Raw genomic sequence first — 15,630 nt, 5'->3', positions numbered from 1 at the left:
GGGGACAGTGACGATGGCTTTTACTCCGCTGCGGCGAATGTCGGTTGCCACTTTGGGCGGTCTGAGTATCCGGGTATCACGTGACTGGTGACATTAGGCGGAAGGGCCGGCTCTAGACTCGGTGAACATGTTAATACAGCCAGCTTTGATAGGTTTAATTTAATCATTTGTCTTTACGAGAGCAATGAAAGCAGGCATATAATTGTGTCTGACTGCTAGGATTCCTTACAATTGTGAAGTGTTGAGCTCTCTAGTTTTAATTTCCACCTATGCGCCCACTGGCAGTGTACCTAGGCTAGGTAGGTATATAAACTCGAATCCAAGGTCTGCAGGCACTCCAGTCCACAATTATGGCGGTCCATGGTTCGCTTCCTTGGAAGCTTGAACCTCCTCGGAGCTTGAACTTCTTCTCCAACCCGAGTCTGCAATAAACCTTCAACTTGGAAGCACCACCCGAACAGACAAATTGAACTTGAGCCCCGAGTTCTGTCTGTAATGGCTGCTGGTTAGTTCATACGGATCGTGCCATCAGCCTTTGCCTCACAGCCCCCAAATCACCCGCATTCCAGGTTCGATTTAACAATGAAAGCCCAGTTGAATTGAGAAGCTTGACCTGCATATTATCAAGATTTAAGCGACTCGAGGATTGGGCTTAAAGGTCTATAAGTTCCGGGCTTACCTGAGTACATCGAGACGGAATGGCTCCAAAGACGATCTTCTTGGTGGGAAGTCCATTGCCCAGCAGCCTAGATTGGGAAAATGATGAACTTCTGGATACGGCCCTGTCACCATTTCACGACTCTGAGATCCCCGACCAGAACTTGAACCACTGCCCGCAGACATCAATTGACCCAGATGCACCCCCCGAGTCTGTGAAATGGAGAATTCTCCAAGCTCTGCCGAGCTGCCAACCAGACCACTTTCATACTACTACTTTCTATTACGGGCCAGAAGATCCAAAATTTTGGACGACGAAACAACTAGTCACCACTGGCGACATACTCACAGATAGAGATTCGGTTTTATCAGATTTCTACAATCATTCATTTGCCGTCCACGAAGCCTCCGAGATCAATGCCTCCGAACTCGAATACATTGCTCAAGAGAGCGGGACGGCCCCGAACAGCATGGTCTCCACTATCAGTTCACAAGGAGAGAACGAAGAGGACGATGCAGCTGGACAACAAACCTCTTTCAGAATGAGTGGACCGATCCGTGACTTGCAGGACATCCCTACAGCAAAGTTTCTCGAATCAATCGTTCCGCAAACCATGACGGTGAATCTTATCGTGGGCATCATTGCGATACAACCACCACGCCGTGTGGTGACACGACAGTGGAAGACCGAACTCGACATCATTGAGATGGTGGTTGGAGACGAAACGAGGACGGGGTTTGGGATTAACATTTGGCTTCCTCCGGAGCGGAGCGCAGTGGCTGCCGAGACCAAGCGGATCGATCGCCTTGGTCGATCGCTGGCCATGCTTCGACCTCAAGATATCATCCTACTTCGGACAGTAGGGTTAAGTTCGTTCCAGAACCGGGTTCATGGACAAACCTTACGGGGAGGAATGACCCAAGTTGATCTTTTACACCGGCGGCCGGTGGACATGACGGATGCGGGTGGCTTTCATGACTTGCTTGTCGATCAGCCGCTCTTGCTTCATAAAGCTCGCCGGGTAAGTGAATGGGTCCTACAATTTGTGTGTGCAACGGATGAAGCAGGCGGTCGCCATTCAGGAATGTCAACAACACATGGTCATCGGCTGCCTCCGGACACGCAGCAATAAAGGGGGAGGGGAATAGGGAATCTCTCGGGGCCCGCAGTTGGCACCATCTCAGTCAGATGATCGGATGGTGCGACGAAAGGAGAGTCCTTTTATTCCACGAGACCGAAACCAACGAGTATTAAGTGCCACCCTCCTCAGGGGGCGACATCGTCTGACTTACGAGGGTACGCAGTGAGTACACACGGAGGCGTCTTGAAAGTTCGCGGGGAAGTCAACTCGGCGGTCCCGATCCAGTCAAGGACGGCATTGGAGGTATTGGGGGCCGGGATGGGCTGGGATGGGCTGGGCTAGGGGCTGGACCCAGTGTGGCCCGTCTGAGATGCGGCGACTAGAGCAGGGAAGTCCCGCAAGAGTTAGGGGCGTACTCTGTACGTATACCCCTATGCAAACGGGGATCCCTTTGGTCAATTGAATGGAATGTATTGGGGTGATCTCTATGAACCTCGACAGAGTATTGTGTATTCTCGACAGAGGAGTACGGAGTAGTGTGTACCATTGCATGTAGTGTATGTGTAGTCTCCACCCACCCCTTTTCGCTGCAAACGTGTGCCTTCCCCAATCACCGGCCACGCACGTGCCCCACCAGGCCTTCCCTCCCAAAAATAAATCCATCAACGGCCAGGTGTTCCCTAAATAATGCTATTTCCTCCCTGAGTGTATCAATATCCCGATGCTCTTTAGATCATCTTCTCCCACCTTGATCTGATTCATTCTATCTTTACTTCCTTGACTCACACCCTTTTACCCCACACATCATGAAGGGTATGTTTACCCCTCCATGCTTCTCCCCCCCTCTCCCCGCCCATGATTGACCATCTCCTAGCTTTAATTCTTGTCGGAGGGTTCGGTACCCGTCTGCGTCCTTTGGTGAGTTCATGCCGATCCTCTCATTCGCATTGACTGTTCCAATTGCTCTTGTCTCTTGGATGACCATCACTGTGTCTCTTTCGACGTCGAAGTCAACAGGGCTAACACATTCCTTTCTCCCCGTCTAGACTCTCACTCTCCCTAAGCCCCTCGTCGAATTCGGCAACCGGCCTATGATCCTGCACCAAGTTGAGAGCTTGGCTGCTGCTGGTGTTACCGATATCGTGCTCGCTGTCAACTATCGCCCCGATGTTATGGTCGCCGCCCTCAAGAAGTACGAGGAGCAATATGGTGTGAACATTGAATTCTCCGTCGAGTCGGAACCGCTGGGCACGGCTGGCCCGCTCAAACTGGCGGAGAAGATCCTGGGCAAAGACGACTCCCCATTCTTCGTCCTGAACTCAGACGTTATCTGTGACTACCCCTTCCAGGAACTCGCTGCCTTCCACAAGTCCCACGGTAACGAGGGTACCATTGTTGTCACCAAGGTTGACGAGCCCTCCAAGTACGGCGTTGTCGTCCACAAGCCTAACCACCCCTCCCGTATCGACCGCTTCGTCGAGAAGCCCGTCGAGTTTGTTGGAAACCGTATCAACGCCGGTATCTACATCCTGAATCCCAGCGTTCTCAACCGCATTGAGCTCCGCCCGACCTCAATCGAGCAGGAGACCTTCCCCGCGATCTGCAAGGACGGCCAGCTCCACTCTTTTGACCTTGAGAGCTTTTGGATGGATGTCGGTCAACCTAAGGACTTCCTCACTGGCACCTGCCTGTACCTCAGCTCGCTCGCCAAGCGCAACCCCAAGAAGCTTGCTTCCAACTCCGAGCCTTTCGTCCACGGCGGAAACGTGATGGTCGACCCCTCCGCCAAGATTGGCAACAACTGCCGCATCGGGCCTAACGTTGTCATCGGCCCCAATGTTGTGATCGGTGATGGTGTTCGCCTTCAACGCTGCGTCGTGATGGAGAACTGCAAGATTAAGGACCATGCCTGGATCAAGTCAACCATCGTCGGATGGAACAGCTCTGTCGGTCGCTGGGCTCGTCTTGAGAATGTTACCGTCCTGGGTGACGACGTTACCATCGCCGACGAGGTGTATGTCAACGGTGGCTCAATCCTGCCCCACAAGAGCATCAAGCAAAACATTGATGGTAAGTTCTGCAATTTATGCCCATAGAGGATCTGAGTTCAATACTAACCTCCGAGACAGTCCCTGCGATTATCATGTAATCTTTCCTCACTCCTTTTTTCTCTCTCTTTCACGTCGCTACGCAACTTTACATCCCCTCTCACCTGCCGATACCTTTCTTCCCCCAGTCTTGATGCATGAACCGGAGTCGTTTTCTGCGTGATCTTATCTTCTATTGTCCCGAGCCTCTTCGGTCCTTGAATCCCTGCTTCTCGCCCGCGACAGTCTATCACCTTCGCTTTGCGTTGGCGAAAACCTTTTTAATCTTGTTTATGACAAAGCCACCGCGGCATGAAGCCTAGATGGCAGACCTGCGTGGATACTCGGTTCCTTTTTTTCTGCAACATTTATCACATTTTAGTCACTTATTGACCCGAAATTTCAAAATCATCACACATTCCCATTCGTGCGCATATCGGGGTTTTTTTTGCTTTCCAGTTTTCTCGAGGTTCCACTGGCATTTTAGTGAAAATAGAAACCAATATATTATCTGAATTTAATTGATATCATAGTCCCGTTCTGTTGATGCAATTAAATGGGGGCAGAATTCAGAAGATTAAGTAGTAAAAAACCAAATTCATTTGGTTTTAGGTAGTATTCGAGATAGCAGTAGACATAGTGTCGGCATTAAGATGATTTGTACATTATCCGAAAAGGGTAATTGTAGATATATTACATGAAATTAGTATTGTTTTGATCAGCTGGAGCGCAGTAGCCCAAGAAGAGGGCCATAAGCTTGCAAGTAGCCGATTAGCGCCCATTCCATAGCTATTGTGTCTTCTCAGCCGCCGCACGCTGCTCAGCCTGATCGAGGATCCCGTCCCACTTGATCCTGAGCTCCTCCATTTGTTTCCAGCATTGGCGCCCAAGATCCTCGAAGCTCTCCTTCTGTTCCCGAGTCAGATCTATCATGCCGCGCTTTCGACGCCGGTTCCGATCAGCATCGACCACAGCAGCGCCCACCACACCGCCATGTCCCCAGCCGTCCGTCTCAGTTGAAGCAACACTCTCCTTACCCCAGCGAGAGGCTGATGAGCCCCATTTTACTCTTCCTCCCCCACCTTGGCGATAGGGGGACTCCGCATCCTCCAGCTCGGACTGCCGTGACAAGGCAAGAAAAACAGGAGAACAGGCGCCGAGGTACGTGTCCAGAGTGTGCCACGGGGAACCCAAGAAGCGCGCACCGAAAAATGCAGCTATCATCGCCCAGGCAAGAGGGAGGATGAGGGGAACAATGGACGTGGCACAAATTCCGGGGTGAGAGACGTGAACCGTCGGAATGTTCAAAGGAGCTTTTCCGGTCATTTCCTTTGGCTCGGTACCTGGATGCATGAAGCTATCCACTGCCCAGGGGGCAGAACCAGGAAGATCAGAAGTCAAGGCCAGGATATCGGTCAGAGCCTTGGAGGACTCGTAAGGGGCCAGCGTGCGGAGACCTTGCATGTCATTGACATCAAAATATTTGATCGTTGCTTCGATGCTCGAGACCCAAACAATTCGACCCGTCCCGTTGGGCGAGTTGGCCCGCCTCAGCAACGGCACCACGTTATGGGCCAGCATGTAATGACCGAACACGTTGGAGCAGAAGGTGTTTCCCAGCTGTGGCTCCTTATCCTCCTTTGTTTGCCTGTTTGTCAATTTTCCCACCGCCGCGAGCTTGTACTTGGGCCAAGTTGTTTGGTGGATGAGATCGGTGCAAACCCCCCAAATAGCAGCTGGCCAGTCAAGGCCCGACCAACCGCCGATCCCAGCATTTAAAATAATCGCATCGAGTTTCGGGAAGTCTTGTAGAAGTCTGCGGGAGAGTGAGCGGACAGAGAGGAGGTCTCCTAGGTCGACGCTCTCGGAGACAAATTTCACGCGCCCAGAGTCCGAGGGGGAGGGGTTGGAGGATTGAAGGTGTTGCTCTAGCTGGCGGCGAGTATCTTGGGCTTTGCGAGTACTGCGGGTCGTGAAGATAATTGTAAGGGACTCATCGGTAGGGTGCGAGGAGAGAAATTCGTCTGCGAGGCGACAGCATATCGAAAAGCCGAGCCCGCTGCGGAGGATCAATTAGCGTTGAAACAAACGACTATGTGGCGGAGGGCGAGAACTGCTTGGCCAATGTAGAGTAACGTACCTGTTTGCACCTGTCACTAGAATATAGAGATCTCGCTCCTCCTGAGGAGGAAAGTATTCGCCCATGGCTTTCTTGACTCTCGAAATTATTTGGCGATCCAGGGACAGCCACTTTTGGCAGATAGGGGGTCATGTGATATACTGGTCAGGTACCAACGAATGGGCCGACCACAATTTATTCAATGCTTGTGGACAAGATGTGCAATAAATTGGTAATTGCAGATTAAACTAGCCAACATGACCGCCCTATGGTATAGATATACCCTGACTTTTGTATCTGGTGATACTACTGTACGTAGGGTACCCTAGGACGGTATACTTGGGTTGTCACGTGATTGGCTTATCTCCGCGGGCAATCAGGGCAGCTCCGTGAGGGTCGCCCTCGGCCATCCTCGATAGCTTCGAGTCTTCTACCAGATGCCGTGCTCTTTGCACAGTATGCGCGGGCCATCATGACAACTGCGGGACTCGAGACATTTTTCAACTCGAGTGCATTCTTCTTCTTTGCCGTTATCCTTTTCTGTCTCATCCTCCTGACACCAGCCGACGCCATCTATCAGTGCTACGAGACCGATCGACTCACGAATATCTTTTTCATAACCGGCGCCTATGTGATAACATTCTTCCTTGCGGTTTTAATATATGCGACACGTATTTATACAAATCGCAGCACCCTGGCTGGCATTCCGAAAGCTTGGATTCCCGTCGAGAAGGAAGACCTGAGCAAGAGTGTGAGGCATATGGTCAAGGATGGAATAGCCAAAAGTGTGGTTCTCGCGTATCAGGCTCGACCGCGTGATACCTCAGAAGAAATTGGGAGTTTCCAAAACCACAAGGATCTTCTGATCAACCCCAAACACCCGCCATGGGGTCGCGTTGAGCACCCTGGCTGGTCATCACCCGCCTCGCCCGACCTACCCAACTTACCATACCGCACTGTCATCCAAGAACTACCCAACCTAATCGAGGCGAAAGCCGTATCACTCGCCCCTCCCGACGCACTATACCCTCATGACCTGAATCCTTTTGACCCAACCAGCGAGGTCGCAATGGAGTCTTTACCAGATACACGCGTGGTGGAAGTGCTTCAGCGGCCGGGCTCTATGGGCTTACGCCAATACATCAGTCATCTCACGTTTCTAGGAGTGGTCAATCCACCCGAAATTGGAGCTGAATTCTTAGCGCTCTATGAGCGAGCACGATTTTCTTCCCATCAGTTACACGAAACGGAGTTCCGCGACCTAATGCACCTATTTGCGGAGATTCTACGGGGAATGACAGCCCCGACACAGCCAGCCATTGAGGAAATCCGAGACAGCGCAAGCTACCACCGGACGGAAACCGAGTCAGTTATCGGACCCTCTGACGAGGAGGGAGAGACGGATACTGTGGATAATTTTGATTATGAAGGAACCTTTACACCGGTGCGAAGCAATAGTCTGCACCCGTCGAATGCGTCGACATGGGACACACAGTCAGGCTACGATACTGCACCAGCAGTTCAAAGCCCCGCTTCGGGTATGTCGCCGGTGAGCAGTGTGCGGTCACTGCAGCGTGTACAGTCGGGCCAGTCTGGTAGTTCAGGAGGAAGTGTGATTCGGCTGACCCAGCCGCAAAAACCGGGGGAACTGCCATATAGCTTCAACTATGCAGGCCGTAGATAGGCCCACTCTCCCCCACAATAGCAGTCCATTCGGATCATATGTATTATTAGTGAATCAAAGTCCACTTGATATCAATCGGGCCGGAGTGGGGGCTTAGTCACGCGGCAACATTCCGAACTCTTAGCGGGAATGCACAGTGATTGATAAGATCACTTTGCACTCGCGTCATCCAAACTAGAAATCAAAACTGCTCCCCTCGGTCGCTTCTCCTCCCCCCGACTCGAATCGATAAACACTATTGTCTATCCGACAGCTCGCGTCTGTCTCGGCCCTCAGAATGCATCTCTTCCGCCGGGGTACCTCCTCACTCTTCAGTTCGTCCAATGTTTCACTCGCCTCCTCTAGGACCGACATCACCACCGACGCCGTGGGGGATAACGCACTCGCTACGGAGGGATTCCAGTCTGTATCAGCATCCGATCAGCTTTTTATAAAGCCAGAAGCATCTACCGATGGCGAAGAATGCCTCCACGACTGCTCGAGCTGCACCGTGAAATACCCCGCAAAATTCGATGTGGACTTGGAGGATGAGCTTTATGGGAAGGTGAATGGGTGGGCGACACACATGCTTGTTGCTACTGGGAAATCAGACTGGGTGCGCGATGTTGCAGACGAGCAAGGGAGTATCATGGAAGCAATCGAGAAAGGAGGAGTCGAGCCGAGCAACGGGGTAAGCTACCTATCTTCCAAGCACTTTGGATAACAAGCAAACTAACGCGAGATGTTCCTTCCAGAGATTGAAGCTATCCGCTTCAAATATGCCGGTACCAGACGAATACCACATGCATGAACCAGGGCAACAACCAACAAACGTGCTCCTGCTACCCAGCTTCACCATCGTGGAAAATGTTACGCCTCAGCTGGTATCCGATCTGATTGCGAACTTTGTCAACACTTCCCCGACAACAACCACGCCACTCAGCGGCGTTCCTTCAGACAAAGAGGGTGGGAGTGGAGTGGAATCTCCAGAACAGGAGCAACAAGAGCAGCAGCCACCGCACCCCTCCAATACATCTATCACATCAACCCCTCTCACCTCTCACCCTTGCCCTCATGCCGCCGTAATTCTCCTCTGCTCGCAACGTACTCGCGACGCACGTTGCGGTCAGTCTGCACCCTTGCTGCGCAAAGAATTTGAGCGGCATCTGCGGCCGTTGGGCCTGTATCGTGACATGGATGATCAGCGACCTGGCGGCGTGGGCATCTATTTTATTAACCATGTTGGCGGGCACAAGTATTCGGCCAATGTGATCGTGTACCGTCGCAGGGACTTTGATTGGTACAAGCGCGAGGAAACACGCGCTGCAGATGAAGAAGAGGGTGCTTCTCAGGGCATTTGGTTGGCGCGAGTGCGGCCAGAGGAGTGCGAAAACATCATTCGGTATACAGTCCTGCAAGGCAAAGTCCTCAAACCTGAAACTCAACTGAGGGCTGGGTTTGATCGCCAGCGCGGGTTGACGAGCTGGTAGCTTCTAGAGTCATTCAAGTCAATTCTTTTTTTTCCCTACAGTTTCCCCCCTCTCTTGCCTCGGCCGCTGGCTGGAGGGGTACATAGATGGGACTGCATCTTGGGATAATGATTGTGAATAAGATGCATAATATTCAAAGTAGCCAGAAGAATGACAAGGAATCAAAAGGACCAACCAAATTCATTTACTTTCGGGCGTGGCTTGAGCAGCTTCTCATCCGAATTCAGATTCTACGCCGTTTGCCACGCCGTGGGATACTACATGGCGTGTCCATGGCTGGCCATCGTAAATGCATCGGGTGGATGTGGCGCTGTGGGGTTTCAAATGTGAATGGTCTCCATCTCGAGGGAAGATACCAAAGAAGGCCCCCGTTGAAGTACAACTCAGAGTGGGAGATGTACACACACTCGCCATCAGGCAAGCGAGCTTTTTGTGGCGTGGACGTGGAATGATCTAATCCTGGAGCACAATACTCCGGTCCAGAATAACGCCTCTTCGACCTACAATTGCAACTGTTCGTGACAAGACGACCAGGGGTTCAGCAGAGTCATGAATCGAGACAGCTCACACAACCAGCATGGCAACACAAGCCCCATTTGAAAGCTCCGGCGCTATTTCGCATCACTTTTCGTCGGCCAGGATTCCGAGGAAAAAGTACGGGCTACTCGCAGCAGCCCAGGGAGGTGACATATTTCCAAGGTTCCCCTAGGGTAATACTTTTTCTGAACAGAGTGATGCTTTCTTTAGTAGGCACTAGAGGATATGCCACTGGTATAGCCGAGACAAGACTTATCGTCTTCATGTCCAAACTACATATAGATGGCCCCACAACTAGCGTAGTACTAACTAGCAGTGTAGTACTACCCTTTTCTCCGTCTACTTCTCACCGAGTACGGAATATCTTCTACCTACCTAGGCACCTACTAGGTACAATATCACACCGTGGAAAAAGCCGTTGACAAATGGTACTTGTGTGAACCCACAGCCCAACAAGGGATGGGGTCGGCTACTACGGAGTACTGAGTCGAGATAACCCCGACTCTTCCAACCCCTCCTTTTCTTCGTGAAACCGCGGGCATGCATGATAATTCTCCTACCCGACGGCCGAGCCGCGCAGGAAACACTCCTACTTTGCCCACGGCGACGTCACTGTCACAATCACAGTCCCTTTTCAGATACTTTTCTAGTGCTACGACTGCCCTCGGAGACATGGCCGGAAATGAATCAGATGACTGCACAGGGATGTGAGAACCACCGCGCGCCAAGTATGTCAGCCCTGGCCAGGATGGAGTCTCCTCTTGGCTTCCCCCGCCGCGCCGGCTCTGGCTTAGCAAAAGTAAAAGAAAGAAAGGGGAGATAGCAAGATAACCCTTCTCTAGGGATAATCTCCAAATTCTGAGGTCGCCATTCTGTCTCAAAATTCCGTCCCTATCCTTGTCGGTGAGAGTCAGATTCCGGAGATGGCTACTGTTGCGGCAAACACGGGGTTCATCGGTAAGGAGGTAAGCGTATCAGCATCGCATGTGGCGTTGTCACCGATAGGCAGTACTGATACATATGTGGTGGATTCGTGGGGTGAAATGTAGTTTTTTGAATTGTAATAGGGATAGGGGTAAGGAGGTGAAAGGCGATTTGTTGTTGACGTTGTCGTTGTGGTTAGTTTGGTTTTCCACCCCTCGTCTTTCTCTCCAAGGACAAGTACGGAGTAGGGTCGGGTTTCATAGCGATGATGGTCAATCGAACGCGCTATACTCCCTACTCGTACGGGATTTGCATTAGGAAGGAAGCGCGCTGGGAACGGTAAGTGATGGCTTGCGTTCTTTTCAGCCCCAATGACCACAATGATGGGCATGGACATGGACATGGATATTCGGAGACTTCCCGGGAGGCTTGTTGGCCGAGAATATCCATAAGCAGGTTCATGATGAGAGTTCTGCACAGGCTGGCTGACTTGCCCCTGACCGACTCTTTGGACGTGTAGAGAATAGATAGAGAGATCGAGTATCATTAGTGTCGCAGTGGTCGGAATTCTCCTCCGGTATTGGCGAACGACGCACCCGTGGGAAGTTGAATAGGTGAAATGATCGTCCTGGACAGCTGGACGTGTGATGCGCCAGTCATATACGAGGTGAAATAGATTGCGCCCATTCTCGTTGGTTAATTCTGTGTCAACAAGAACAGGCGAAACCGAGTGTTTGCACGCGATTTGAGTAATCATCTGCAAAGTGAAAATACGCCATCTGGAGATTACATTATGCTTTTTGCCAATGATTTCGCCTGGAATTTGATACATACTTCTTTCGGATGACTCTTTTGCCCCATATCGTATATCGTATCTCCCTGTGTGGTCGCCCCTTCGTAAGCGACCAACAACCTTTAGCCCCCATCACACTCTGTGATCCCAATCTTGGAAGGTTTGTTTGGTTTTGTTTTTTTTTTCTAGTTTCACTTGGGTTCAAAGAGGTCTGGAAGTTTAAGCATTGGCGGGTATACAGTGCACGGTCGTACTCCACCCAAAGACAAACAGAGGGAAGGGAGTAAAGCTGGGCTAATCCTAGTTCAACCTTCTCTAGCCGAATCATCCATGGATGGAGTTAGTGGTAGATTGCCTCAGGGGAGGGGAATTTTGATGTATTTTTCTTTTTAGGTTCGTTTCTTCCTTTTCTCCTATCTTGCTATCTTTCCGGCTCTTTCCTTTTCTGATCTTTTGAAATAATTTATTTTTATTTTGATTATTTTTTAGTTTGCGTCTCGATCTCACGTATCTCACATAAAAAACCAATAACTTGGTGCTAAATCACAGATTGCATCATTCGTAAGCCCATTCCAAAATGCGGGGTAGGCGGCCCTATAACGCCGAGCTTTGTGCCGCCAACCTTTGACGAATATGCAACTTCCATCACAATATCCCGACGCGTGACAAGAAATTTGAGGCACACACAATCCTGAAGCTCTAATAAAACAAGAGACACGCCTTGTTGTGTCAATAACAAGGAGAGGGAGAGAGAGAGACAAAGAAAGTAAGTAAGAAAGGATTCAGGATTGGACCCGCAGACGAAAAGTAAAAATAACAATGAACACACCATCCCTACCTCATCCTTGTCCCGGATACTTCATCCCTTAATGGTAATTTGGGAGATCTTGACACTGTCAGATATCGGCTTCGTCATATGTCCGATGACTGGGATCTTGGCGACGAGGAGTTCCTTGGCTTCTGGAATTCTGGCGGTCAGCCATTCTCCAGTGAACTCGTAGGAACTACCCTTACTAATACTAGTATATAGATTCGATAACTCATACCCGTGGAGAGTAGTAGTTTAGGGCATCTGGATTACGGATAGATTTACTTTGATTATTTGATTTCGCCGATTGACTTAGCGTAAGCTCAAATCCCCGTATTACATGACTCAAGGCTCAAGCTTCTTAAGAATGTGACCAAAAAATATTCAAGTTCGTGGCTGTGTATATTCGCAACACATTTTGACATCCATCTTATTTGAAATCACCTTGAGCTCCGAGTCTACTAGTATGGCTTGAATTGGGGGCCGCTAGATCCGCCGCAGTAAACGCCCCCGTTGACCGGGAAGCCTGCCGTACGGATACTCCTAGAAGCCACCGAAGAAGCTCTCTATAGAAATGAAATTTTTTTTTTTTAAAAAAAAAAAGCAAAAATGAAGGGACACGTCAGGAAAGCTAACAGAAAGGAAGAAAGACCCCCCTTTCGATTAGGAGGGGCCAAGTGATGGCGGTGCAAGGCAAAAGAGTCTCCACTCGTCGCGTGTTGCCCGTGGTCCTTTGGGTGATTTGTTAGCGCCATTGCGAACGCCACGCCGCAGAAAATGCCTGATTACACCAATGGCTGAGGTGCAGGGTGTTGATTCTTTCCGGTTGAGGAGGGTCATTTGCAGGGCTGCGATGCTCGCAGCATGGCTAAAGCCAGTAGGGGGCCAGCTTCATGGTCGCTGCAGACGCTATTAGCTGTGGAACTAATGAGCCTCCCTTCCACAGACGTAGCCATGAGGAATATTGACATGCAAGATGCATGAGAAGCTCTGACGAGGCAAAACACACCTTGTCGATCTTGAGCGCCCTTGAGAAGTTATCTGGTACCTCTTTGGTTCTTCTCGCCGGATTTCTTTTTTTCTTTTTTGCCTTTGTTTCATTTTACCTGGACTGGTGGTCAATTACTCACGTTTCTCGTGGCTGAACCCTCGAACTCTTTCTCTAGCTAATCAGGCTGAGGGGATCAGAGGATCGCTGGTTTAAGATTGCACTGAGTGGATCCCCACGTTCAGGAGCAGATGCCACCGAGGTGCCTCAGCTTTTTTTTTCTTTTTCTTTTACTTTTACTTTTACTTTTTCCTTGTAAAACGGGTGGAAGTAATTTGGACAGGTACAGGTACATATCAGGCCATCCCGATGATTTTCGATGGGCATTCCTTTCTTGGAAGTGCTAATTGTAGAGAGGCAAATTGGACGAAAACGGTTTGCGTCGCTCTACCGAGGCCAACCGTTATCTTGTGAAGAGGCGTTGTGCTGGTGGTTTTTGATCCTTTTAGACCTTCCCATTTCATCATAACCATCGCCACCGACAAGTAAATAGCGACAAAAAAAAAGTTCCATGCAGGGATTCTCCTGCCTGATGTGCCATCTAGGTTTGTTAGGTGCGGCAAAGTGAAATAAAATTAATCATTGCCGAGATTGGCTCCAGGCCCTGGGACAGGTTGCTGGGGAAAATAAATGACTATGAAATGGCCCGCTTGGTTCCACTATAGGCTACTGTATATCACATAAAGACGGTGTGTACGTAAACGTGAATGTGGCTATCAGAGAGTCTCCTTCCAAGGTTGTAGATGGTATACATGACCCAAGGGGATGGTACTCTTTGTTTCTTTTTCTGCAATGCCCGCGTATCAGGGTCCAGTACTCTCTCGTTGGAATTACAACATCGATCAGACACTAGTAGATCATCCCTTTCTGCTAGTACCTAGGTACTGGGGACCTATAGGGACTTAGTCTCAGAGTATTGTTCCTTCCGCACCCTCGTCAACTTACTAGTACATCTAATATTGAAATATACATAGTACAGAGTGATACAAATCTAAATACCCTGAGCTCCTGAGCCAATCTGTCATCCCGATCTCCGGGATCGGTCCTAGTCCCCGGGTGTTTCCTTCTCCCACGGTTGTTTCTCCTCGGCCCCGCTTGGAACTAAGAAATTAGAGTTCCTTCCCTTAAAGAAAACTGCCGGAATCTCGACCAAATTTGAGGGGGCCCAGGGAGAAAGGTTGCCATAAATGTTCTTTGTATTTTATTTAAGATTTTTCATTTTACGTTCTTCTCGGGAGAGGTAGCCGTTTTTAATCTGAAGGAGTGGGAAGAAATGACTCGGGAACCTTTTCGGGGACCCTCCACTAGTACGGCTGTGAGCTAGAAAAGCTAGTAAGAACGACAGGACAAGAAACAGGCAGGCCTATGGGGAATTGAATCGAATTGAATTGACGAGCAGACCCTAGAAGCTGTGACTTCTGATCCATGACGGGACCGAAAGAAACTTCTCCCGCGCTGTAGACGCCGCGTCATGGGTCCCTCCATCCCTTGCTGTAGGAGGGATTTTTTCTGATGTACATATTGCGATCACTCGTAATGTTCCCGGATTCGACGGGTTGAATTGCGGGGACGGAGTATTAACGGAGGGAAGGGACTGCGCGAAGAGAAGGGAACAGTCTAAAACTAGACAGCATCTGCACTAGCTACTAGCTGGGTGTTTGGTTGGGGAGGAGCTACTAGTTGCTTTTCTCATCTGTCCTGCTTTTCCTTGGGAAGATCGTCGTGGGGAGTGGAAAAGTGGAGCTGGATTGTTCGAGTCCGGAGTAGCTCGGTCGCAGTGAGGTGGCTTGGCTTTTCAGCTTATTCAGTATACATTATGCGAGTAGAGTAGTACTCCGTAGTTGCCGCAAGTGAGTAAGTGAGAGAATATACGGAGTATTTGGATGTATGTAGATAGATACTATGGATAAATCATGTACCTTGATTGGAAGAAAGTTGGCTGCCTTCTCCCAAGCGCCAACAATGATATCATGGGTTACTTTCTATTCCCCCTCTTCTTTTTCCATCTCTTTTCCTGAACCGGGTAATCCGGGGCATACATACTCCAAAGAGGGGTTCCTTTTCCTTTTCTTTTCCTTTTTTCCTGTCTCTCTCTTTTTTCCAAGTCTTCTTTTTCTCTCAGACTATTTGAAAGGACTTCACCGAGGACCGCGTAGAGCTCAGTGGTCCAGATGGTCTAATGGCCCCCCCCCCCACGGTGGTCAACTCCTGCTGGGATTGCGAATTAGGGGGGGGCGCAGTTTCAGAACCCATCCTAACCCAAGGCTGTCTAACTTTATTCTCTGCCTCTGCCCCTTGAGCCGTACCGATGGGATACCCACCTCGTATCCCCACGCACTCAAGTCGGGGCTAAGTTGGTTAGTGTGGACTTCGGGTTGTGGGTCAGTCCTAGGAGTTGGGTCGTGTGGGGCATGTTATATTC

At 50.1% G+C, this 15,630-nt stretch overlaps 5 protein-coding genes across 5 annotated transcripts; 4 read left to right on the top strand and 1 right to left on the bottom strand.

Moving 5' to 3' along the window:
* Positions 1 to 698: 698 nt before the first annotated feature.
* Positions 699 to 1,790, top strand: N7533_005775 (uncharacterized protein; the record flags this gene model as incomplete). Its single annotated transcript, XM_057102425.1, has 1 exon — positions 699 to 1,790. The coding sequence occupies one exon, from the start codon at positions 699 to 701 to the stop codon at positions 1,788 to 1,790; it is 1,092 nt and encodes a 363-aa protein (XP_056962055.1).
* Positions 1,791 to 2,545: 755 nt separating this feature from the next.
* N7533_005774 (mannose-1-phosphate guanyltransferase) lies at positions 2,546 to 3,888 on the top strand (the record flags this gene model as incomplete). The annotated part of the gene is made up of 4 exons (XM_057102424.1): positions 2,546 to 2,552; positions 2,614 to 2,657; positions 2,786 to 3,809; positions 3,869 to 3,888. The coding sequence occupies 4 exons, from the start codon at positions 2,546 to 2,548 to the stop codon at positions 3,886 to 3,888; spliced, it is 1,095 nt and encodes a 364-aa protein (XP_056962054.1).
* Positions 3,889 to 4,615: 727 nt separating this feature from the next.
* Positions 4,616 to 6,031, bottom strand: N7533_005773 (3-keto-steroid reductase; the record flags this gene model as incomplete). The annotated part of the gene is made up of 2 exons (XM_057102423.1): positions 4,616 to 5,885; positions 5,967 to 6,031. 2 exons carry the CDS (start codon positions 6,029 to 6,031, stop codon positions 4,616 to 4,618), a joined length of 1,335 nt encoding a protein of 444 aa, XP_056962053.1.
* Positions 6,032 to 6,417: 386 nt separating this feature from the next.
* On the top strand, positions 6,418 to 7,629 carry N7533_005772 (uncharacterized protein; the record flags this gene model as incomplete). Its single annotated transcript, XM_057102422.1, has 1 exon — positions 6,418 to 7,629. The coding sequence occupies one exon, from the start codon at positions 6,418 to 6,420 to the stop codon at positions 7,627 to 7,629; it is 1,212 nt and encodes a 403-aa protein (XP_056962052.1).
* Positions 7,630 to 7,906: 277 nt separating this feature from the next.
* On the top strand, positions 7,907 to 9,098 carry N7533_005771 (sucrase/ferredoxin-like domain-containing protein; the record flags this gene model as incomplete). Its single annotated transcript, XM_057102421.1, has 2 exons — positions 7,907 to 8,299; positions 8,364 to 9,098. 2 exons carry the CDS (start codon positions 7,907 to 7,909, stop codon positions 9,096 to 9,098), a joined length of 1,128 nt encoding a protein of 375 aa, XP_056962051.1.
* Positions 9,099 to 15,630: the final 6,532 nt, after the last annotated feature.

This window comes from Penicillium manginii, assembly GCF_028828005.1.
Source record: "Penicillium manginii strain IBT 31320 chromosome Unknown utg000004l:1.0-7231830.0:1.0-7236170.0, whole genome shotgun sequence".
In the NCBI taxonomy this organism is placed as follows: domain Eukaryota; kingdom Fungi; phylum Ascomycota; class Eurotiomycetes; order Eurotiales; family Aspergillaceae; genus Penicillium; species Penicillium manginii.
The sequence above is the reverse complement of the archived record's forward strand: the minus strand, read 5'-3'. Positions and strand labels throughout refer to the sequence as shown.